At 48.4% G+C, this 24,813-nt stretch overlaps 2 protein-coding genes across 4 annotated transcripts in view; one reads left to right on the top strand and one right to left on the bottom strand.

Annotated features, from left to right (window-relative positions):
* The window catches only part of INTS14 (integrator complex subunit 14), a 28,888-nt gene extending 24,423 nt beyond the window's left edge, over nucleotides 1-4,465 (top strand). For all 3 annotated transcript variants that reach the window (XM_062206157.1, XM_062206155.1, XM_062206158.1), the window contains 2 exons: nucleotides 2,441-2,506; nucleotides 4,210-4,465. In XM_062206157.1, the coding sequence (XP_062062141.1) occupies nucleotides 2,441-2,506; nucleotides 4,210-4,461 (318 nt within the window). In that variant the 3' untranslated portion in view covers nucleotides 4,462-4,465. The remainder of the gene's footprint in view (nucleotides 1-2,440; nucleotides 2,507-4,209) is intronic.
* Nucleotides 4,466-6,951: 2,486 nt separating this feature from the next.
* HACD3 (3-hydroxyacyl-CoA dehydratase 3) overlaps nucleotides 6,952-24,813 on the bottom strand; it is a 46,797-nt gene continuing 28,935 nt past the window's right edge. The window contains exons 6-11 of the mRNA XM_062206159.1: nucleotides 24,117-24,227; nucleotides 19,183-19,310; nucleotides 12,365-12,477; nucleotides 10,075-10,181; nucleotides 9,513-9,644; nucleotides 6,952-7,039 (exon numbers count right to left, since the gene is read on the bottom strand). Of these exons, the coding sequence (XP_062062143.1) occupies nucleotides 6,963-7,039; nucleotides 9,513-9,644; nucleotides 10,075-10,181; nucleotides 12,365-12,477; nucleotides 19,183-19,310; nucleotides 24,117-24,227 (668 nt within the window). The 3' untranslated portion in view covers nucleotides 6,952-6,962. The remainder of the gene's footprint in view (nucleotides 7,040-9,512; nucleotides 9,645-10,074; nucleotides 10,182-12,364; nucleotides 12,478-19,182; nucleotides 19,311-24,116; nucleotides 24,228-24,813) is intronic.

The following is a 24,813-nucleotide window of genomic DNA, read 5'->3' as shown; positions in this document are numbered from 1 at the left end:
CATGCACCCAGGGGACAGGAAAATCAGAGCCTTTCTCTTTCCTACCATCACTTCTCCAGCAGAAAGATAATTAAAACCACTTCTACCACAGTTATAGATGCATTTTGTTTAAATTTTGTTTTGGTCCTAGGTATACATTTCTGTTGTGGCAAGACACACATAAAATGTGCCATTCTAAAGTATATGATTCAGTGACATTTAATACATTTCACAGTGTTCTGCCACCATCAGCACTGTCTAGTTCCAGAATATTTTAATCACTCCAAAAGGAAACTAATGTTAAACAAATTCCTCCACATTCAAAGTTACAGAGAGGCAGAGAGAGGGAGAGAGAGAGAGGTCTTCCATTTGTTGGCTCACTCCCAAAATGGCTGCAGTGGCTGGAGCTGCACCCATCCGAAGCCAGGGGCTTCTTCCCGATCTCCCACATGGGTGCAGGGGTCCAAGGACTTGGCCATCTTCCACTTCTTTCTCAGACCGTAGGAGAGTTGGATCAGAAGTGGAGCAGCCAGGACTTGAACCAGCGCACTGCAGGCTGCGGCTTTACCCACTAAACCACAGCACAGGCCCCTTGGGTTTTTAGAACTAAAGTATTTCAGCCATTCTAGTGAGTGTGGAGTGTCACTTATTTGTATTTCTCTAATGACTAGTGTTGTTACACATCTTTTCATATGCTTATTGGCCATTTGTTTATCTTCTTTAACAAAGTATCTAGTTAAATCTTTTGTTCATTTTTTAAATTGGACTGCTTGTCTTTTTATTGCTGAGTTATTTATATAGTCTAGCTGGTAGACCCATAGCAGATACATGGTTTGTAAATATTTTCTCCCATTTTAGGAGCTGTTTTCCACAACTTGATAATGTCCTTCAGTGCACAAAAGACTTTACTTTTGATTCAAATGTCTGTATTTTTTGGTGTCATAACTAAGAGATCATAGCCAAATCCAAGGACATAAAGATATACTCATATATATCTTTGTAGTTTACATAAGCTTTGTAGTTTGCATATATTTTGGCTCTTACATTTAGGTCTCTGACCTACTTTAAGTTCATTTATATATAGTGTGTGTGGGTAAGTGTTCAGCTTTTTTTTTTTTTTTTAACTTTTTTTTTAAAGATTTATTTATTTATTTGAGGGCCAGCGCTGCAGCTCAATAGGCTAATCCTCCACCTGCGGCGCCGGCACACCGGGTTCTAGTCCCAGGCAGGGCACCGATCCTGTCCCGGTTGCCCCTCTTCCAGGCCAGCTCTCTGCTGTGGCCCAGGAGTGCAGTGGAGGATGGCCCAAGTGCTTGGGCCCTGCACCCCATGGGAGACCAGGAAAAGCACCTGGCTTCAGCGCGGTGCACCGGCCACAGCGCGCCGACCGCGGCGGCCATTGGAGGGTGAACCAACAGCAAAAGGAAGACCTTTCTCTCTCTCTCTCTCTCACTGTCCAATCTGCCTGTCAAAAAAAAAAAAAAGATTTATTTATTTGAAAGGCAGAGACACAAAGGGAGAGAGAGAGAGAGAGAGATCTTCCATCACTGGCTCACCCCCCAAATGGCCCCAGTGGCTGGAGCTAGGCCAGGCTGAAGCCAGGAGCCAGGTGCTTCTTCCAGGTTTCCAATGTGGGTACAAGGGCCCAGGCACTTGGGCCATCTTCAGCTGCTTTCCCAGGTGCATTAGCTGGGAGCTGGATTGGAAGTAGAGCAGCTGGGACTCAAACCAGCTCCCATATGGGATGGCAGTGCTGCAGACGGAGACTTAACATTTTTTTTTCCAAGATTTTTTTTTTAATTTATTTGAAAGACAGAGAGAGAGGTAGAGATAGAGAGAGAAGTCTTCCATCCGCTGGTTCACTCCCAGATGGACACAAGGAACTGAGCCAATCCAAAGCCAGGAGCCAGGAGCTTCTTCTGCATCTCCCATGTGGGTACAAGGGCCCAAGCATGTGGGCCATCTTCTGCTTTTCCAGACCATAGCAGAGCTAGATTGGAAGTGGAGCAGCCAGGACTTAAACTGGTGCCCACTATGGGATGCTGGCACTGCAGGCTGTGCCAGTGCTGGCCCCAGAGGTTTGACCTTCTACGCCACAGTGCTGACCCCGTGTGCTCATCTGCTGGTCCCAGCACAATTGTTGAGGAGACTGTCCTTCACCGTTGAATGATCTTGGCCTCCCTGTTAACAAATCCAGTGGCTAAGATGTCAGGTTCACTCTGTGTGTTTTTTGTGATACAAGTTAATTTCTCTTGCATCACCAGGAGATGTATCTTGTTACCGTGAATGCTTGTGAAGGAGGGCCATGCTGTGAGCAGAGCGCTGACATCAGCTCGGAAGGCAGCCTCAAGCTGACAGTGGTTGTCTTCGTTTCTGTTTCTTTAAACATTTAGAATCATTCTTTTGTGTACTTTCCCTTTTTGCCACAGAACTCTAATGTTAACTCTTTTTGTCATCACAGACAGATGTACAGAAGATTTTAAGAAATGCAAGGAAACTACCTGAAAAAACACAGACATTCTATAAGGTGAGATTGTCAGAGTAGCAGTGGGAGAAGGTGTGCCCAAAATTAACGCTCACGGTAGTGAGTGTGAGGGCGCAGCAGGGATTAGAGCAGGGATTAGAAATGTGTGACTTGGGCCTCAGTTTTGTTAGCAGTAAAGGCAGTGGAAACGATAGGTCCAACCCTGCCCTACAGTCCAAGCACTGATAGTGTTTATGAGGGCCGGCTGTGTACATGGTCTGCTGCGAAGGGCTGAGGGAAAGCAGCTGAAAGCCCTAAACTCCTCCCCACTGCTAAGTGGTGGCGTGGTGGGTCAGTCCACGCCACGCACTGGTGCGTGGACCCTCACGGGCTGGGGAACTGCCCAAAGCACTCTCACTGCAGACAAGCTGCTTCGAGAATGACTTCTCAAAGTACACGTCTATGAATTGCAAAGATGGCTCCCCAGAACCATGCCAAGTCAGTTCTGAACCCCTGGCAAAGCCGATCAAGTTACACGTGAGGGCTCCCTCCTTGTTTCTCCCGCGTTTCTGGTGTTTGGCTGGAATTAAATTAAGTGTGGTGAAAGGTGAGCTGTGTTGTGTCCTAGTTTGCTAATCAAGATGTGGCACACGCAGCCAGCCCCAGGCGAGCGTCTTGTCCCAGAGAACATACAGTACTACTTGGGATGTTATCGCATTACCGTATTGCTGCTATCTATCTGCAAACCTAATTATGAAGCAAGCTGGTGAAATCAAGCAAAGGCAGCTTTAATCAGAGTTCAAACCAGTTGCTCAGCGAGCCAAGCCCCTCCCTAGCTGACGCCCATCATCTACACAGGCACTTCATGACCACTGTGTGGCCGCTGCCCCAGCCCCAGTCCCTGCAGACTCCACACACGGCTGGCAGCCCCCTGTTCAGTGTGGCACGCTGTGTGACTGCTCTGGCCGTCTCAGCTTCTCGGGTCTCACAGACGACAGCAGAGAGGTAGTCAGAGAGCCCATTTCTCTTTTCTGCTTTGCTGAGATCTTACATAGCAGAGCTCAGGAAGGCCCTCTGCCGGGTGACCGCCCCAGCCCCCGCGGGGAGCAAGGAGTGCTTCTCAGCACGGACAGGAGCGTGGCGGGCGGGCGGGCGGGCTCTGTGTATTCTTTGCTCCCATCTACTCCCCCAGCTTTTGTGGTGGCCTGCTTCCTGTTCGTCTCCAGGGCCTCCTCGGAACATGTTCATTCAGGGAGTCTGAGGCCCCAGCAGAGGGCACCGAGAGAGGTGGGCACGCCCTTTCCAAGTCTGAATGACAGAGGAAAGGTGGCCCTCCTTGTAGTTGACAAGTGAACGAAATGATGTATGCGACGTACTCTCCATGTTTGGCACGGATGTTCGCTAAGATGGCAGCAGCCTGTTTCAGTCAGCTGTCCTCAGCAGCAGCAGATGGTCACCTCGTGTTACCGGCCTCTCCACCTTGGGGATGGGCATTGGCGTAGCAGTCAAGATTCCACCGGAGAGGCCCGCATTCCCTATCACAGTGCCGGTGCACCCTGGAGGCAGGGGCGACGGTTTAAGTAGTTTGGGTCCCTGCCACCCACGTGGGTCAGCAGATGGGAGCTCTGTCTCTCAAGTGAACAAATAAATTAAAACGCCTCAATATTGTTCTCATAGGAAAATGTTCCCTATAAAGTTTAGGGCAAAGGAGAACTTAGAAAGTGTGATGAGAACACATGGCGGAACACTGGTGTTTCCCGTTTCAGGAGCTGAACCGTTTACGGAAGGCCGCCCTGGCCTTTGGTTTCCTGGACCTGCTCAAGGGGGTGGCCGACATGCTGGAGCGGGAGTGCACGCTGCTGCCTGACACGGCCCACCCCGACGCTGCGTTCCAGCTCACCCACGCCGCCCAGCAGCTCAAGCTGGCCAGCACGGGCACCTCCGAGTATGCCGCCTACGACCACAACATCACCCCTCTGCATACAGACTTCTCTGGGAGCAGCGCCGAGCGACTGTGAAGCTGACTTTTGGAGCCTTCTTTATTGCAATTGAAAATGAGTAAAGACCTTTCCAGCGCGGGCCCTGCTGGTGCAGCCACCCAGAGGGCCCCGAGGGCTCCCTCAGAACTGCCACTTGCTGCTCTGGACAACTCTTGTGTGAGAAGGCCCCGAGGCCGGCCAGTTTCCAGGGCCCGTAATCTGTAAGCCCAAAGGACAGCTGTCGCCCGTGTGATGGGCGCATCTCATGAGAAGCTTGAAAGACTGGGTGGTGAGCACAGAGCTCCCTGCCTGCCCAGGAAACCTCAGTGGCCAGGGCTCCCTGCTCCCTGGAAGCGTGCTCTCTTCCCTCCAGCTTTGTAGCTCAGCGTCAGGACACTGCCAAGCTCTGTCCTTGGGAAGAGCAATCCACACTGTCTCAACACCACTAAGTGTCGGAACTTCTTAGAACTTGGGAAACTGGAAACCTTTAGGCACTTCTGGTATGTTTGAGTTCCAGACTTTTAAACAGCAACCACAAATATAAATGATCCCCATTTCAATTTTTTTAATGAAAATACTCAATTTTCTATACAATGGTTTCACTGTAAAACGAATGGTCCTTTCTTTTTGGTCTGTCCTATCCCGTGAATACGATTTCAGCTTCCTGAGAGGTGGCGGTTCATCAGTCAGCTGCCCATTAGGCCTCGCTGTCTATGCCAGCTTCTGGCCAGCAGATTTCCAGAGTGCAGCTGGGGTGCCAATCCAGCCGCTGGCTTCGTGACCGTGGCCAAGTCATCTGATTTCTCAAGGCTCTGTTTCCTCCAGCGGTGCTGTGACCTTCCTAGGGCTCAACTCCTTCAGGCTCCAACCGGAGCAGCACTTCTTGGTTTAACATGCGGGACTGCTACAAAACACTGCTTGAACAAAGAACTCTATCACTAACACTTTGAACCCACTGGATGAAATGATCCTTAAGCACACACTGTTAGGATTTTGATTGTAAATGTTTTAATAGAAATACACAATCTCCCACTCTCAGACAGCAATAAAGGGGTTTGAAATAATCACTGAGAATCAGGATTCTGCCACACGATGCAGCAGCACCTGCTGTGATGTCACAGTCAGCCAGCCTCAGAAGGCGGTACAGGCAAGCGTGGACAGAAACCACACACGCACAGAACACCCTTCAGTGCAACGGCTTCTTCAAAATCAGTTCATCAGACACGTTAGGTCAGCCAGGTTCCAACTTCTCAGTGAAACGGCACTAACTCATCTCCTGAGTTCCTCTTCCCCCAGGAACAGTGGGGAGCTGTTATGCCTGAAATCTTTCTATACAGGTGCTACTTCTAACTTGGCTTGGAATGTCTTAGAGGAAACTGATTTTTATCTTTTTACAATGGCCAGCCCTAATACCTAGATTATTTTGTTCCCCTTCTGGTAGCTTTGCTGCCAGGAATCCTTGTTAAAGGATTAGCTGGTAGCAGCCAAAGTTACTCCTCCATTTGCAGTGTTCTACTCCAGACAGGTTTTTTAAAAAAAGCTAATCTAATGACAGCAGAATAAAAGGCAGTTTTGAGGTTCAAAAATGTAGTCTCACCATTCACTGGGACAAACACACCAGTAAACAGACTCAGCCAGTGAGGGAAAGACGGCCTTTTTTCAGGCTGTGCATGGCTCAACGGTTCTGCAGGTGTCTGAACTACTCTAGTGTTGCCACTTGGCTCCGACTGCGTGGCCAGCAGCTTACTGCCAATCTGACCCACATACTGGTTTCCTCCTGATCCCTGCAGCCATTTAAGTTTGGAACGCTTATAATCTCACTGATTTTCATAGTCCTTTAGTGTTGAAAATGGTTCTGATTTAGCTAGGAATGAAATGACCATGGCGTTCCAAGGTTCTGACTGGATTTTCTCAACTCATTCTGTGCCTCTCCAGTGCCTACAGTGGCAAGCACTGTGGTAACTAACAGATGTTGTTAGGCCAGAAGATGCCAGGTGCAAAAGACATGTTCGCTAGCCCCTCTTGAACTCAGAAATGTTTTATCAATGACTAATATGATGTTCAAAAAGTCAGTATCACCCCACTGAACAAGCAACCCCTCAGGTCCAGGGTTCTGTTGGGCCCTGTCTCAGTCCCTCTTAGCAGCCTTCCTTCTATGCCGCAATATAGCCTTGCTTTTGTTTACCAGAACAAATCCCACTGTGAGCGTGGCCAGCATCTTGTAGCAAACCGCACTGACACAGCTCGCTGGCAGGGCAGAGGGAGGCGGGGGTGGGGCTGAGCCCTCTGCTCTCACTGAGCACACCAGAATGAACCTATCGTCAGATGTCAGGAATCCATGTCATGCAGGTGCTACACGAAGATAATACAGGAAGTTCAGGACTGTTACCAGGGGAAAGCAAGAAAGCCTCACTGAGAACTGAATCGTTTAACTTTAAAAACAAAACAAAACAAAAAACTTTTACATCAGTACAAGAAGGTAAAACTGTAAGAACACAGATCCGGCTCAAACTGGTAAGAAGCCATCTACAGCTCTCTTTTTAGTGGACCTTTTTCTTTTTTTGCCCATAGCGCCGCCTGCGCTGCTTATAAAGGTGACGGAAGTTTATGTATAATCCTGAAAAAGAAAAGAAGCCAATTAGAAAGGAGAGTTTTTGAATCTTTGTTTGAAGGTCTCCAGTCTGATTCAGCTCCCACAGCTCCTAGCTGATTGCGACTACGCAGGAAGTCCGTCTAGGAACAAATGATTACCCGTGCACTGTGGACACCCAATTCCTCACTGAACTGGCAACCTGATTTGGTCCTGTATTACAAAATCCTCAAAGACTGACCCATACACAAGCTGGCTGCTTAGGCAGTCTCACAACTGTGAATGTGCATTTAGGATTTACTTCATCCTGAAAAATAGTAACCAGCACATACTCGGTACAAGCAAACGCAGTATGAGCATAAAACCTGGCAGGTCAGAGTATGCAGCAGTAAAAGTACCCAAAGAGGCGAGGGCGAGCAGGCATCACGACAGCTCTGCAACTCCTTCAGGGAGCCGCGACAGCGCCTTTCTCCGAATCCTCCTCCTCCACTTCCATCACGCCCATTTCATGAGGCCACGCTAATACAACACTGGGTTTAGATGGCTTCTACTGAGCGCACTTCCCAAAGCCAGGCTCACTCTCCAAGAGGCAAACATTTCACATATTTGGTTAGAAATATTTCTGATATGGATTATATTCTTTGCTGAAAGTAAGAAATGCAATAAAAGTGAGCCTTTCACAAATGACCTAGACCCTATAAATCTACTGTTTAACTGCCCAGCTGCCATGTGCTGCCCCGAGGGACTCCTCGAGGGCGTAGGTCTCTTCGACCCTGCACTGAGCAAGCCCACTGGGCTTTCCGGCTTTGCAGGCTTACTGCCTGAGCGCTTCCCTCTGGCCTGGGAAGCCAGCCTCGAAAATAACTCCCAGGGGCCAGTGGCAGGGCGCAGCAGGAACAGCCTCCACCTGCAACACCAGCATCCCAAAAGATGCCAGTTCAAGTCCCAGGCTGCCCCACTTCCAGTCCAGCTCCCTGCTAATGCACCTGCGAAGGCAGCGGATGATGGCCCAAGTACTTGGGTCCCTGCACCCATGTGGGAGACCTGAATGGAGTTCTAGGCTTCTTACTTCAGCCTGGCCCAGCCCCGGCCATTGCAGCCATCTGGGGAGTGAACCAGTGGACAGAAGATCTGTCTCTCTCCCTGTGTATCTCCTCTCCGTAACTCTGCCTTTCAAATAAATAAATCTAAAATAAAATAATCTCCAATGACCACGGCCTCCTATTTCATATCCCTGTGCTGCCCCTCGCGGCTGGTCTGCATGGCACAGCACAGCTGAGATCCTAGTTCTCTGTCCACTGGCTCTGGAGGAAGCCATGTCACGAGCAGCCACACAGAGAGGTACTGTGGCCAGAAACGCCAGCCTCCCAGCAACAGCCACGGGGTGGGCTTGGAGCAGACCCTCCAACCCCAGGCGAGTCTACACAAACTGCAGCCCTGCGGCCAGCTTGACAAACCTCAGGAGAGACCCTGAGCCAGAGCCACCCAGCTAGGCCATGCTCTGACCCTCAGAGACGAGGCAATGTGGGCAATGTCTTTTTAGCTGCTGAGTTTTGAGCTAACTTGTTACACAGCAATGGGCAACCAGCTGCTGCCATGTCCTTCTGTTATAGGAGACCAGACAGCTATGCTTGGGTCTACCTCAGGTCTTCTGTGCAACAGAACAAGGAGGAATATATAAATCAACAGCAAGGGGCAGACACTGTGGCAGAGCGGGTAAAGCTGCCGCCTATAGTACCGGCATCCCACATGGGCGCCGGTTTGAGAACCAGCTGCTCCTCTTCCGATCCAGCTCTCTGCTACGGCCTGGGAAAGCAGTGGAGGATGGCCCAAGTGCCTGGGCCCCTGCACCCACGTGGGAGGCCCAGAAGAAGCTCCTGGCTCCTGACTGCAGATCGGCGCAGCTCTGGCTGTTGCTACCAATTGGGGAGCGAACCAGCGGATGGAAGACCGACCTCTCTGCCTCTCCTTCTCTGTGTAACGTTGACTTTCAAATAAATAAATCTTTAAAAAAATTTTTTCTTACTTGTAATGCTTTAGTTTTACATCCCCCCCCCCCTTAATTTAGTTCTTAGTTTTTATGGAATTAGGATTTTATATAAACATGAACTGATAAGCGAGCTGGTCTGACATGAGGGGCCGGGGTCCTTCCCTGGGGAGTGGGCTCCAGGACAGCCGGGGGCTGCTCAGAGGCCTTCGCTCCCTTCCTCTTCCTGGCCGCCCGCCACAGGGCCACCTTCGTCAACTGTGGTGGAGGAACGACTGCGAGTGAAGCGCGCCTCAACGCTTCTCGACGGGAGCCAGCCTGGCACGTTCCCCACGACCGGGAGCACTGGGGAGGCCGCCGCCCCACCCCATCCGCCCTGTGCCGTGGGTCTGCTCTCACAGGCCGTCCCGCTCCACCCGACAGCCCTGTGCCTGGAAATAAGGACTCTGAACCTCCCAGGCACTTAGCTCTGCCCCGGAACGCGGAGGGGAAGGTCTGTTAGAGCATACTTACCTAGAAACAGCATTATAAGATAAATCTGAAGAAAGAAGGAGAACCTGACTTTGATCTTCACGGGGTAAGGCAACGTGAAGCTGAACCTGCCCGTCTCGTTGAACACCGGAATGGACTGGATCACGGACACAGCTGGAAGCAAACACAGCCCTCAGCCACAGGGCAGAGTGTGCAGCGGTGCCGGCCCAGCCCCCGCCCTCATCCAGAGAGCTCGAGCCTCTCCCTTCCCCCAGCTTCCCGAGCCCGAGTCTCCAGAGAGATGAACGAGCAGCAGTCAGGACAGTGGGCCTCAGCTTCCCGTTCTGGGGAGCGGAGAGAAACCGCCGCCCGCCGCTCCCGAGGTGTCCGTCAGAACGCAAGGCAGGCGGCTTCCAGGGGCAGCACAAGGTGAGGACCACCCAGCTTCCAGACCTCCCAAAGGAGCCACTTCCCTGGACATTCCGGGCAGCAGGAGTATGGCGGAAGGGAGCCACAAGGACGAACCCTGACTTCTCAGACGCAGGCTGGAGAGGGGAGGAAGGCCGGCCCTTCATCCCCGGAAACCGGGAGTGGCAGCAAATACCTTCAGCCAGGCACCCCAGGGGATAGGTGGGAATCCACACGGTGTAGCGCAGCCACGTGAGCACCTTCCAATCCATGTCGAGGCAGGCCAGCATGTAGAAGGGGTACCTGCGCACAACAGCGAACCCGGCTCGAAAGCCACGTCTGGTGCCGAGCGCGACCCCGAGCAGCACCGCGTGTGTGTGCGTGGATCGCTTCCGAACCAGCCGCCCACGGCGTCCTCACAGCAGCACGGCGAGTCCCGGCTACCCTCCCACAGACCCTCATCGTGCTACTCCTAAATCTTCACGGGATGTGACGGCTCCTTAAGGGCAGACGAAATGTAGGTCTCAAAGGAACCCTGTTTGCTCAGGGTATGGGCTGGAAGCTCACAGCTTCGTAGCTCTGTTCCTAGTCCTGATCTCCAGAAGGATAAAGATGGCAGACACTTTGTCTCCAGGTGAATGAACTGTTGTCAAAAGAACACCCAACCCCTGGGATCCAGATAAAACCACACTATTGAAAAACAGATGACACAAGAGAAGAGCTCTGTCTCTCTCCAAAGAGGACAGGTTACCAGAGGGCCCTTCAATCTGCTCCATCTTTGTATTAGGAGTTCTGCAGAGCAGTCAGAGCTGCGAGACACGGCCCACGGCTAAATCCCAACTGTAGGATGCTGCCGCCTGCTCTCCTTCTCCGCTATGAACTCTGCCCCAAGAACACCAAGACCGCAGACTGGCACTGCGGCGTAGCAGGTAAAGCCGCTACCTGTAGTGCCGGCATCCCATATGGGCACTGGTTCAAAGCCTGGCTGCTCCACTTCTGATCCAGCTCTCTGCTACGGCCTGGGAAAGCAGTAGAAGATGACCCAAGTCCTTGGGCCCCAGCACCCACGTGGGAGACCCGTTAGAAGCTCTTAGCTCCTGGCTTCGGATCGGCACAGCTCCAGCCATTGTGGCCAATTGGAGAGTGAACCAGCAGATGGAAGACCTCTCTCTCCTTCTCTCTCTGTGTAACTCTTTCAAATAAATGAATTAAAAAAAAAAAAAAAAGAACACCAAGACCAGAGCTAAGGAGTCAGCATGGAAAACCCCTGTCCCACACTCGACTGGAAAGGGAACAAACATGGAACACACACAGTGTGGTGCAGAAGAATGACAGTAGATGCACTTTACTTAGGCCAATTGTTAAATTGTTTTCTACAGATTCATTCACTTATTTATTTGAAAGGCAAAGTTACAAAAAAGCTCTGCCATTCACTGCAATCCCCAAATGGCCACAATGGCCAGGGCTAAGTCGGCCCGAAGACAGGAGCTGCACACACTCTCATGTGGGTGCAGGGCCCAAGCACTCGGTCCATCCTCCACTGCCTTCCCAGGCACATCAGCTGGCAGCTGGATCAGAAGTGGAGCAGCTGAGACTCAAAACAGTGCCCACGTGGGATGCTGGCGACACAGGCAGTAGCTTAACCTGGTGCACCACATCACTGGCTCCTGGGTCCCTTTTTAAAAAGGCATTTCTTCTATTAACAATTGAGAAAGGAAAAATCAGGTAAGAGCCAATTTAAAACGTGGGTCATCTTCTAGAGGCTGGTCTCGGCTGGTTCCCTGCAGCCTGGACTCTCCTTCAACACCACAGCTCTCCAGTCCTCTCAAGGCCTCTCCCAGGTGGGTGAGTCTCAGGCCTTTCTAACAAGACAGCAAGGACCCAAGTCACCCTAGGGCGGGCCTTCACCTCGCTGCTTCCCTCTTTCTGCTGCCAGTGCCCACCAGGCTGCGTATGGTGCAATGACTGCTTTCTGAAAAATCTGCCCTGGGGTAGGCACCACTGAGACACCTGCACCTCACGCTGGAGTGCCAGCCTTCACGTCCCGGCTCCACTGCCAGAGCTGCTGCTGATGGAACACTAGGAGCAGCAGGCGAGAGCTCAGCTCTTCCACCCATACGGTGGACCTGGATGGAGTTACCAGCTTCTGCCTTAGGCCTGGCCCTGCCCTGGCTGCTGTGGGCATTCGGGGAGTGAACCAGAAGATGAGAGATGGTTGTCAGTCTGTCTATCTCTGTCAAGTAAACTGGATAAAAACAAGTTTAAAAATTTAAAATTAAAAAAACGAATCTGCCTCACCCTTGTAGAGCACACAGACGCACCTAGAATGCTCCATGTAGACATGATCTGAATCCAAACTCAATGACACTCTGGCTAAGACCCCAACTCCCTCACGAAGAGAGCTATTCCAGAGAGAGGGAGAGAGAGCGAGCGAGCGAGCGAGCAAACGAGCAGCTCGCCAACGTGCCCCTGGCACGTCTACCCACCTGAAGATCTCTATTATGCTCCACAAATAAAACACAAAGAAAACCACAGCTTTGTTTTGCATTTCTTCCATGGTGCCAAAGATGATAAACAAAATGAAATTTCTTCCTAGAAGCTGTTAAAAAGATCAAAAAGAGAGGGGAAAAAAAGTTAATATAATTTTTTTTACCTGAAACCTAACCCTACTAAATGCAAAGCACATGGGAAATCCTGAGCCTGACTGGGTTAATCCTGTTCCAGTTTCAGAATAAGTTAAAGCGCCCAAGCCAGTCTTTCTGGACAGAGACACACCTGTACATGTGATACATAACAGCTCTGAATACACGCACATTCAAACTGCCGAGACCAGCCTTCTAGAAAGCAGGACACGACATGTGTGGCTGTCCCATGCAGGTCTCGTGGGAAGCAGCCACCCCTTTCCTTCATGGGCACGTGGTCCTCGCCAGCAGTTTCACTTTCTGAAATCCCACTGTGTGCAGGGCGCCACTGTCACTGCTGTATGCGTCCCACCAGCACGGGACTGACGTTCTCTCAGCAGAGTGTGTCCGTACCTGGGTTTTACTCTGTGGTCTCTGTGCTATCTTCATACCATATCACGTTAACTTCCAAATCCTTGTCACATTTTGATTTCTTGTAGAGTAATCCCCCAACTAAGTCCTTCTTGAAAATAATATTCCTGAGCCCTTGCTTTTTTTAAAAAAAAAGATTTTATTTATTTTGAGAATTAGAGTTATAGACAGTGAGAGGGAGAGACAGAACGAAAGGTCTAAGACAGACCTTGACCCTTGCTTTGGATTGGTACAGCGCTGGCTATTGCGGCCATCTGGGGAGTGAACCAGTGGATGGAAGACCTCTCTCTCTCCTTCTCTGCCTCTCTATAACTCTGCCTTTCAAATAAAATCTTTAAAAAAAAAAAAAAAAAAAAGCTCTCCTCCTTGTGGACCCAGGGCGAGCTGAGCAGGGTATGATAATTCCCTTTCTTTGGCCCCATCCTCCCTAAGTAAAGCCCTAATGAGCCCGTGTATTTTTCTCACTTTGTAAATAAGTCTATCACACTGAAAGAAAAAAAAAACCTGAGACTGATTCATCACACAGTGGCTGCCACTCCCCAGCCTCCGGCGACCACCACTCTGCTTTCTGTCTCTATGACTGGGATTAGTCTGAATCACTCATTTAAGCGGAAACACACAGTCTTTGTCTTGCTGTGGTGGGTTTACTTCACTCCGTGTGATACTCTCAAGGTTCATCAGTGTTACAGCATGGGTCATAACTTCCGTCACTTTTAAGGTGCATAATATCACACTCTATGTATGTGCCACTTTCCTATCCATTCACCCATCGTGGACACGTGGCTGCTTCCACATGTGAGCCTCTGTATACTCCTACCATACTGGCCCTTTGTTTTTGCAAAAAACTTCACAGAGTTTTGTCACACTCCAAAATTTTTTAAATGGTGACGAGAATTGCATTTACTCCACAGGTGAAGATGAACACTAACAGCACTGGAATGTTACCTTACCATTCAAGAAAAGTATGCCTGTATATTTACTTTTTATGCTCTGTGTGCCTTCCTGTATCTCAAACAGTTCATTAATTATCTCTTCAGCTGTGTCTAATCTACTACTAAACTATCCATTAAGTGTTAAAATTTGATGACTGTATTTGCCATTAACACATTCCACTCGCCTCCTTTTCAGAACTGATCATTATCTTTAGTTTCCTGATCAATTAAGCACTCGTTAAGCTTGACTATTTCCCACTCCAGGGCAGATAATTCTAGTATCTGAAATCCTGTGGGGCTGTTTCTACAGTCTGTTGTTTCTGCTGGTTCTTGCCCACAAAGCCTTGTTCCTTTGGTTCACAATCCGACTGCTCTCGTTGGAAACAGATCTGTGTGAATTCTTTGAGGCCTGGGCAAGGCTGGTTATTTCCAGAAGATATTCGTGTTTGCCGCTGCCAGCATCTGAGGACCAGCAGCAGGACAGGTACGCTTTAAGTAGAACTGAGCTTGGCAACTTTAAATAAATAAATAAATCATAATTGGGAAGGCAGAGTCTCAGAGGGAGGGACACACAGAAAGAACTGAGGTCTTCCATCCACTGGATCACTCCCCAAACGGCTGCAACAGCCAGAGCTGGACGAGGCTGAAGCCAGAGCCAGGAGCGCCACCAGGGGTCTCTCACATGCGTGCAGGGGCCCACGTGGGCCATTATCTGCTGCCTTCCAGGAGCATTAGCAGGAAGCTGGATCAGGAGCAGAACAGAATTTAAAGCAAAATGGCAACACACAATGCAATCGTTTTGTCACTGATGTTGACAGGGTGGCTCTAAAACTTGAGCTCGATCTGAATCCAGCATCTGTTAAAAGAATGAGCGAAAATGCAGAGCTACATTTCACTTTGAGCAACATCATTTACTCCGTGGGACTCACGACAGCAAAATGCGACAGACACGAAGCTTGGGTTAGCCTGAGAGGCCTGCCTATGCTTCTGTTCGACTGACTTGCTTCCTATTTTCTGAAATTTACCTAGGGCCTTATAACCAACTTGCTGCTTCAGCTGAAATATGTTCTAGTCACTAGGAAATATATCTCCTGTTTCCAAACAGAGCTTTCTAGACAGCAGTACCATTAAATTCCAAAGCAACACACACATTTGACACATTACAAGTTGAAAGAGGTATGTATTTCTACCTTTATGAGGTTAAAATACATTTAAAGGAAAATATGGCCAAAAGCTTATACAAGGCTACAGAGAGGTACATGGTAACAACTCTTGTCCTTCTCACAAAATTTATCTTAGGGAAAAGAACTCAGATTACTTTCTCTCACAATAGGGCTGTGTTGCGTTAGGGAACGGATGCATTTCAGCACTGTGGAGCACAAACTGCATTTCTGCAATATGCTCTTAACAGGTGTTGAGTTTCCCGGCCCAGATGACAGACTCAACAAAGGGCATCAAGTTGCAGGAGTCCAGATTTTAATTACTGGCTCTGAGGAGCCCGAATTTTAAGTCTGAGAGCCTTTGGAGAAGCCTGACAGTCGCTACTTCAGTTGATCAACGTTAACATCCACAGTTTCTAAGTCATGTTAACAGTATAGTCGTGGGGCCAGCGTTGTGGTGTAGAGGGTAAAACCTGCAGTGCTGGCATCCCATATGGGCGCCAGTTCGAGTCCCGACTGCTCCACTTGTGATCCAGCTCCATGCTAATGCACCTGAGAAAGCAGTAGAAGATGGCCCAAGTGCTTCGTGGGAGACCCAGAAGAAGCTCCTGGTTCCTGCCTTCAGATCAGCCCAGCTCCGGCCATTGCGGCCATTTGGGGAGTGAACCAGCAGATGGAAAACACCTCTCTCTCTCTCTGCCTCTCTCTGAAACTCTTTCAAATAAATGAAATAAATCTTAAAAAAAAAAAAAAAAAAGTATAGTCATGATGATTCTAACACTTTACTTCTGTGTTTTTTTTCTCCCCAAAACTTATAACCTTGGTTGATCATGAGAAAAAAAGATCAGAAAATTCTCAGTTGAGGGATATTCTACAAAATACCCAAGCACTTGTCCCCAAATTGGCAAGACATGAAAAAGAAGGCACGTCGGGGAAACTCACAGCCAAGAATCGCAGAGGACATGAGCTAAATGTAATCTGAAATCCTGGATGGAATCTCGGCAGAAGGACGTGAAGCAGGAGCTAGCACATCTGAACAAACCACGGTCTCTGGTCTAATCACAGTGCATCAACAGTGGTTAATTAACTGCAGCAAATCACAGTAAGGGGATATCTTAACAACAGGAGACACTCGGCATAGGGCATGGGAAACTCTACCATCTTTTCAACATTTCTATAAATGTAAATCTACTCCAAAAGCTTTTATGGGTGAAACTATGTTTTTATTATACTGAGAGATTAATGTACAGGTACTGAGATGGATACCTGGATACTTCAGAATGTGGAAAAAAGTTCTCCAACAGTAACGGTCTGTAGAAACTGCTAACACACACATGACTACGGAGGAGCCCTAAGGGGTCTCCCAGTTCTACTCCTGCACTCATGTTGCTCTGCATTTCTTCTGCTGTTAAAATTAAGGAATATTCCCTAACAACTTATCAGTCCTAGCTGTGTCCATTTTATCCTCATGTGAAAACATCAGAACAACAACAAATAAATTTAATCAAATATACCACAAACTATATTTCCAAATGCAGTAACCAATATTTATTAACCAATATTTATGCAGTTAAGTACCTATCTCATTTATAAGTTCTGCAATTGAAGAGGAGCAATTCTGGTTTTGACGGAGGAAAAACAGAACCACACTTTGGAAACTGTTGGCTTTGTACGCTACAATAAAATATTTCAGGAATGAGAAGCAGCAGAGCAGAATGAAGAGGGGGAGGGGAAGCCAGGCAGCCGGGGCCAAGGCTCAAACTGGCGCTTGGATACGGGATGCCAGTGTTCCAAGTGGCAGTTGAACCTGCGGCACCACAATGCTGGCTTGAGTCAGAGATGTTTTAAACAGCTGGAAGGTATCCATTCACATCACAAATCCATTTGAAAGACATGCTGGGGCCAGCACTGTGGCGCAGCAGGTTAAAGCCCTGGCCTGAAACGTCGGCATCCCACATGGGCACCGGTTCGAATCTTGGCTGCTCCTCTTCTGATCCAGCTCTCTGCTATGGCCTGGGAAAGCAGTGGAGGATGGCCCAGGCACTCAGGCCCCTGCATCCAGGCTTCGGATCGGTGCAGCTCCAGCCATTGCAGCCATCTGGGGAATGAATCAGCCGATGGAAGACCTCTCTCTGTCTCTACCTCTAACTCTGTCTTTCAAGTAATAAAATAAATCTTTTTTAAAAAAAGAAAGACAGACACGCTGACGGTTATGCAACCTTAGAGAGAGCACTCGCCCGGCCTCTGGCGTCTGGGACGATTATTTGCTTACAGACTCAAGGATTATTTCTAATCCACCTCATATGCAGTTCTTCTGATCTGCCTTACCTGAGCAGGTCTCTTACTAGACTGCCCACTTCCATCAGAGTCTGAGTTTTGTGTCTCCTACAGCGTAAAACACATTTAAGTGTATCTGGTTTTGCAAAATGCAGTACCAGTGCTCAGGTCACCTAGGGAGGCTCCAGCAGTCACTTCATCTGGAGCCTGCTGTCACCAGTGCACTTGTGTCCTTCCTATCTCAGCATCCTCCGCAGGACAGTCACATAAGCCACATAAGCTGCCCGTTTCCTCAGACAGAACCTCTCAGCCGTCTTTGCAAGCCAGGTAAACACACTTATGAGTCCATGGTGACTACTTTGTAACAGAAGACGTTTCTTATCACACCACTTGGGCTAGATACTGGGTCTCTTAACTCTCTGAGCTCTCCTCAAAGGACTGTAAAAATAAGTACCCATTTGTGCCCGCTTTCCTGGGCCCCTGGTGTTCTTTTCTACCCACTCCCACATTTGCTACCTAGGAGACTGCATTCTGGTTGTTGCTCAGGTCCTCGTGGGCTGTGACTACTTTTCACGTGCACACAGCAAGTGCTCAACATATATCAACTGATCCAAAAAACCTGCTGTAGTCAATTTGGCTCCACTGTCGAAACAAAGCAGCCCTGCCGGGTCCCAAGGCACTGCCCAACCTCAGGGGCTTCCCTCACACTGTCGTCCCCACGGGGAAGACTTTCCTTGGAGCCAGGCACTGTGATGGTGCTGACAAATTCCACTTTAAGGATTTTTTTAAATTTATTTTCACCAAGGAGAACTTTTTTTTTTTTTTGACAGAGTTGGAGAGAGAGACAGAAAGGTCTTCCTTCTGCTGGTTCACTCCCCAAAAGGCCGCAATGGCCGGCATTGCACTGATCCAAAGCCAGGAGCCAGGTGCTTCTCCTGGTCTCCCATGCAGGTGCAGGGCCCAAGGACTTGGGCCAGCCTCCACAGCCCTCCCGGGCCACAGCAGAGAGCTGGACTGGAAGAAGAGCAACCGGGACTAGAATCCAGCGCCCATATGGGATGCCGGTGCCACAGGCAGAGGATTAACCAAGGAGCCATGGCGCCGGCCCCCAAGGCTTGTTCTGAATCATCTTTGACACACACAGAATATTATTCTGTATTAGTGAGCTAACTTACTACACTCTTTTATCTTTAAAACAAAACAGTCTCTTTCCAAAAGCAAGAAACCCCGAACCACAAGGCTAACTAACCTCGTAACCAACACTGCTAGAACGCCACAGTTGTTACAGAGAAAAAGGGACTACCAGGCAAAGGGTTCTCCAGAAGAGACTAATAACCAAGAGTCTTGGGGTCACCCGCATCTGGGTCAGGAGGCACTTAATGGTACGCTACTGCACGGCCAAGAAATGGGGCGAGGAGGATGCAGACCGCCATTCCCCCACTCTTCCAAGGATCAGGAAACTATGCAGATGGACGGGGTGCGTGGGGGGGACTCCCCACACACACTCAGAAGAGCCACCCATGTGCAGGGAAGGAAGCCCAAAGCGCCAGCGTTCAAAGGTGTCGCTGCCTCGTGTCCACTGTGGGGGAGGAGCCCAAGTGCATTTCTAAGCGATCAAAGACAGGTTTTCTGCCCTGAGAATCAAACTTGCTAAGTTCCCAAGCTCTTTCCATAACCAGGTAATTTCATGAGGGTGTTGCAAATAATGAGAGACCTGCAATGGTCAGCCCCCTGAAAACACCTCTGCGGCTTATAATTTTCCTCTTGTTCAGGTAAAACCACACTATCTCTGTGCGAACCAGTGTTCTCACTGAGGCTGACGTCCAGGCTAGACAAATACTGCAGGCTTTGACTCCCCGCTCCAAGCCCAGCTAACCGATACCTGGATGAGAGACGGCATCACTGGCGACTTGGTGACTCCAATCGCTGCGTTGATGGTTTCCACCACTGCCAGCATCTGGCAGAAATACATCATGTCGGCCACGGAGTGGAACGTGTCGTAGAAAGACTCTGCGGGCACAAGCACGCCAGGTAAACCACCTGCAGCTGGACGGGGCCCTCCGTGCAAGGAGCTTCCGGAAAGGTCGAGCGGCCAGCGAGCCACATTCCTAAGCTAAGCCAGAGGCAGGCAGGCCTCTCTAGAAAGCTACCACATAAACCCTGTGTGCCTTCCTCATTTTCCAAAGGCCTAGGGTAAAGCACTGCAGACTTCATTCACTGTACTAAGAAAAACTACGCATCAGACACCGTGGTAATTCTTTCCAGATGCTACCTCATTTAACTGCATCACATATACTAAATGTAATCCTTTTTTAAGATTTATTTATTTATGTGAAAAGCAGAGTTAGAGAGAGAGAAAGGGAGAGGGAGAGAGTCAGAGAGATCTTCCATCTGCTGGTTCACTCCCCAAATGGCCAAAATGACTGGAGCTGGGCCAAAGCCAAAGCAGGAGCCTGGAATTCAATACAGGTATCTCATGAAGGCGATAGGGACTCAAGTACTTGAGCCACCATCGGCTGCCTCCCAAGGCGCACATGAGCCGGAAGCTGGAATTGGACATGGAGTCAGGACTCAAACCCAAGCGCTCTGATACGGAATGTGGCACCTTGATCATTTAACCAAATGCCTGTGCTCCACTTGCATCTTTAGACTATTAATTCTTATTCTGAGAATCTACCTTGGGGCTATGCTGTGGCACAGTAGGTTAACTGGCATCCCATATGGGCACCAGGTTCTAGTCCCAGCTGCTCCTCTTCTGATCCAGCTCTCTGCTATGGCCTGAGAAAGCAGTAAAAGATGGCCCAAGTCCTTGGACCCCTGCACCTGCGTGGGAGACCTGGAAGCAGCTCCTGGCTCCTGGCTTTGGATGGGCTCAGCTCTGGCTATTGCGGCCATCTGGGGAGTGATCCAGCAGATGGAAGATCTCTCTGTCTCTCTTTCTCTGCATCTCCTTCTCTCTCTCTGTAACTCTGCCTTTCAAATAAATAAATAAAATCTTAAAGAGAGAAAAAGAATCTACCATAATGGAAAACATTTTAAACTTAGATAAGCAAAAAAACAAAAACAAAAACAAAATAAACCAACCCCATCAACCTCATGAACAAGGCTGTTCTCTAAAGCATTATTTCCAAGTCTAAGTCCCGGCTGCTCCTCTGATCCAACCCCCTGCTATGCTTCTGGAAGAGCAGCACGTGACGGCCCAAGTGCTTGCTTCCCTGCACCCACACAGGTGACCAGAATGGGGTTTCTGGCTCCTGGCTTCAGCCTGACCCGGAACTGGTTGTTGCATCCACCTGGGGACTGAACCACCAAATGGAAGAGCTCTCTCAATCTGTCTCTCCCACTCTGAAGCACAGCCTTTCAAATAAATAAATTAAAAAAAAAAAAAAAAAAGTAGAAGCAGTCAAACATATAAGAGTACAAATTGTTTCCATGTAATAAAGCCTACCTGGTAAAATTACTTCAATTGAGAAAAAAGTAAAAATTTAGAAGAAGTCCTTCTTAGTAGTCTGAGAGCTTGCTGCCATTTCCCACTTAGCCTAGGTTCATCAAGCACGTGTTCACACTAAAAGACACACACACGTGTGGGATGGGCCATTTAGCCGCATCTTCATCTGAAAGGAGAAAACTGCACCACGAGCCTCGGAGCCAGGCCCCAGGTCTTAGCTCACCTTTGAAGGATTAACCAGCAGCTCCCTGCCAGCAGGTGGGCAGGAAGAGGCTCAGAGCCCACATAGAAAGGCCCAATGCAGGCGGCTCTTGTTAAACACCTGACCCAGGTAACATAGCAGCCCAGCCAGCAGCTGTATGTGGAACTCTCAGAATCTACCCAGCTGTGTCAGCTCAAACTCACGAGGGATGTGGGCATCTGAACGTCCCTATTTTCTCTCCACAGGACTTGGGATTATCCACGCTAACAGAGGCTGTAGACTGAGGGTAACTGTCTGAGACCTCCCTTGTTTCTTTACATCAATCATCGGAATACGTCCGGCCCCACAGGAGTGTAAGGCACTGGACAGCTGGAAAGCTGTCCCCACCCAGCTGTGGGCTGCAGAGCTCCCGGTGTGGAGGTGGGAGACACGCAGCCCTTTCTCCACTCCAGAGCTAACCACCATTCACCGCCTCTAAACCTCATCTAGGAAAATGTAGGACTGAAGAATAAAATAGCCAAAAGGCCTTTTTTCCCCCTCTTTTCAAGTAACTTATACACGTATTTCTCATTATATTTATACTCCCACATACATATTTTACAAAATAGAGAAAAACTTCAAAAATTTTAAGCTACCCACAATTTGAAAACGGTATATTCCTTCTGATTATTTTTAAAGATTTATTTATTTATTTCAAAGGCAGACCAACAGAGAGAGAGACAGGCACCAGGAAAAAGAGAGTTTCCACCCATTGCATTCCCCAAATGTATGCAACAGCCAGGTCCGGGTCAAGCCAAAGACAGGAGCCAAGAACTCCATCCTGGTGGCTCACGGGGTGTCAGGGGCCTAAATACTTCCACTGTCTTCCCAGGAGCATTCGCAAGAAGCTGCAACTTGAACAGTGTAACCCGCCTCGAATGGGTACTCTGAGGGATGTTGGTGCCACACGTGTGCCAAAACACCAGCCCCCACTTCTGATCTTTCCGTGCATATCCGTTTCTTCCCCTTTCTATATGTACATAATCAAACTGGAAGAATGAATCTATAGATTACTTTTTTTAAGTCTACTGTAAGTATTCTCCCACGTTATTATGAACACTAAATCATATTTCCTTCACTGCACTCCAATGAGTATGCAAGGGGGAAAAAAAGCAATTCCTCACTGATGGACACTTAAGTAGTCAAAAATTTGGCACTAAAATAAATAACGGCTTAATGCGTATGTTTTTGGAAAACTTTTCCTGTAAGTATTTTTCTTTAAAACAGATTCTGGGGGGCAAAGCTGTGCAATAGCAGGTAAAGCTGCTGCCTGCGGTGCTGTCATCCCGTAAGGGTGCCCATTCGAGTCCCAGCTGCTCTACTTCCGATCCAGCTCTCTGCTGTGGCCTGGGAAAGCAGTGGAAGATGGCAAGTGCTTGGGCCCCTGCACCCATGTAGGAGACCCACAGGAAGCTCCAGGCTCCTGGCCTCAGATCGGCCCAGCTCTGGCCATTGCAGCCATCTGGGGAGTGAACCAGAGATGGAAGATATCTCTCTCTCTCTCTCTCTCTGCCTTTGTCTCTCTAACTCTGCCTTTCAAATAAATACATAAATCTTTAAAAAAAAAAAAAAAAAAAAAAAAACAAACTTATTCCAGGGACAGGCATTGTGCCACAGTAGGTAGAGAGATGGTTGCACCCTCATCAGTGCCTGAGACTGAGTTTCACCTCTGCTTCCAATCCAGCTTCCTGCTAATGCTCCTGGGAGGCAGCAGGTGACGGCTAAGGGGTCCACATGTGAGACCCCAGACTCAGTTCCAGTCTCCTGGCTTTGGCATTTGGGGAGTGAGGCAGTAGATGGAAGTACTTGCTCTCACGCTCTCTCTCTGCCTTTCATGTAAGTAAGTCTTTTCTTAAAAATGTATTTCCAGAAGTGAAATAAACAGGTGGGAACATACGAAGAGTTCGGCTTGCCAAATGACTTCCCACAAGCAGATCTGCTGGACTTGGGTGGCCTCCACTAGTCTCAGCTGCATCTATTTTAACACATGCTCTTTGTAAAACTGACAAATCAAAAATAACATCTTTATTTTTCATTCTTCCACCATCACTGGGTTAAACATTTCTCCACATATGAAATTAGTTTCCCTTGCTCTTAGGCAAATTGCCTGTCTACGTCTTTACTTACCTGTTGAGTGGAATTTTCACATTTTTAAATCACATATAAAGAAACCAACCCCCATCCCCATGCTGCCTTCCACCTTAAAATGCGCTTCACCTTTAACACTGTCTCACCTGGGGTCTTTCAGATACACAGAAATTTAGGTATTTCATAGTCAAATATATCAACCTTTTAGAAACAACACTGTCTAGCACTTTTATTTAGGAAGTTCTAACCTTCCACATGAGACCTTTATGAATATGTACCTGTTTCTTCCATCATGATTTAATTTTCTGGTAGGTGACTCAAATTCTTTGTTTTTATATACAGTATAAGAGCCAGATTTCTTGTACCCAAAGTTTGGTAAGCTTCCTTGGAAATACTGGATTTCCCATCCCAAAAATCAATTGGAAAACATTTCTTTTTCCAGTGTTTCAAGGTTCCTCTTCTATCACATACGTATTCAGATATAGATAAGAGCTAGGTATGTACCACTTAACCTGCTCTACTGATTGTTCTTATGCTAATGTTATACCTACTTTAATTACCATACTTTTGCATCTGGTAGAAAAACTGCTCTCTCGAGTTCCTTCATCCCTCAATTTTATTACCTATTTATTCTTCCAAATAATATTTCAGAATACCTTAGATCAAATTCTCAAAAAATCTTCCATCGGCATTGGCTTTGGCCAGGATTCTGTTAGACATACAAATTAATGGAGGAAGAACTAATATCTTTATGATAATCTTTTCATTCTGTTGTAGGACAGTGCACTTTAGAATCTATTTGGGCTTCAAGAAGGCATGCATAACTTTGGCTGGAAGTATGACAGCATTTATTTAGTTATTAACAAACCAGTAGTGAACAAATAAAAGGCTGCTTGCCCAAGATGTGCCCATAGGGAGTTACATGGATGTGTCTTTGCCAGCCCTGGGCCTGTTTCCTCACTTGATAAATGGAGAGAGTATCCAGTTGCCATGGGAATTAAGGTATACCAAGACACAGCAATAGGCTAGCCTTACTTGCCTTTTCCCAAGATAAAGAACCGCACTGTCAAGTTGACGAAGATCCAGGAGAAGCCCAGGAACTGCACGAGATTATACATGAACAGGTATCCTTTCCTCAGGCTCGCCAGAGCTGAAAAGCAAAGCAAGACAGAGCGCTGTGAAAAGCCAGAGTCACCGCTGGACAGGGGTGAGTGGGGCACAGCTCGACGGTTCCAACCCTCTTCCTACCTCGGTGCTCCCGAGCACCCATGCAAATACCTGCCCCAGGTCTTCACCAGCCCGGGGTCCTGCCCCCACAGGGAAGCAGATGAGGAGGAATTAGTGCACAAGGTGTATTTTCAAGTCTTTCCTTTCACAGCCTCAAGGCACAAGGTGCAGACTTAACAAACAAATCACCCTGGCAGAGCGTGACTGACCACCCAGGAAGCAGCAGAGCTGGAAGGCCCTCTCAGCTGCTGCTCTAGTCATCTCAGTATCACCTACAGTTTCTTCTTTCCTGGGATGTTTTTATACTCACACAGGTCTAACCAGCTCAAGGAGGAAGAAACAGCAAATGAAAACTAAGATTTTGGTGACATGTATTTATTTATTCCTGGGCTACAGAAAATTCTGCACAGACACTTAACTGATACTCAAACAATCACATTTAACGGTGTGATCACTCAAAAGCAGTCTTGGGGGTCGGCGCTTGGTGAAGCATATAAAGCCACCATCTG

Source organism: Lepus europaeus, chromosome 11 (genome assembly GCF_033115175.1).
Source record: "Lepus europaeus isolate LE1 chromosome 11, mLepTim1.pri, whole genome shotgun sequence".
Lineage (NCBI taxonomy): Eukaryota > Metazoa > Chordata > Mammalia > Lagomorpha > Leporidae > Lepus > Lepus europaeus.
The sequence above is the reverse complement of the archived record's forward strand: the minus strand, read 5'-3'. Positions and strand labels throughout refer to the sequence as shown.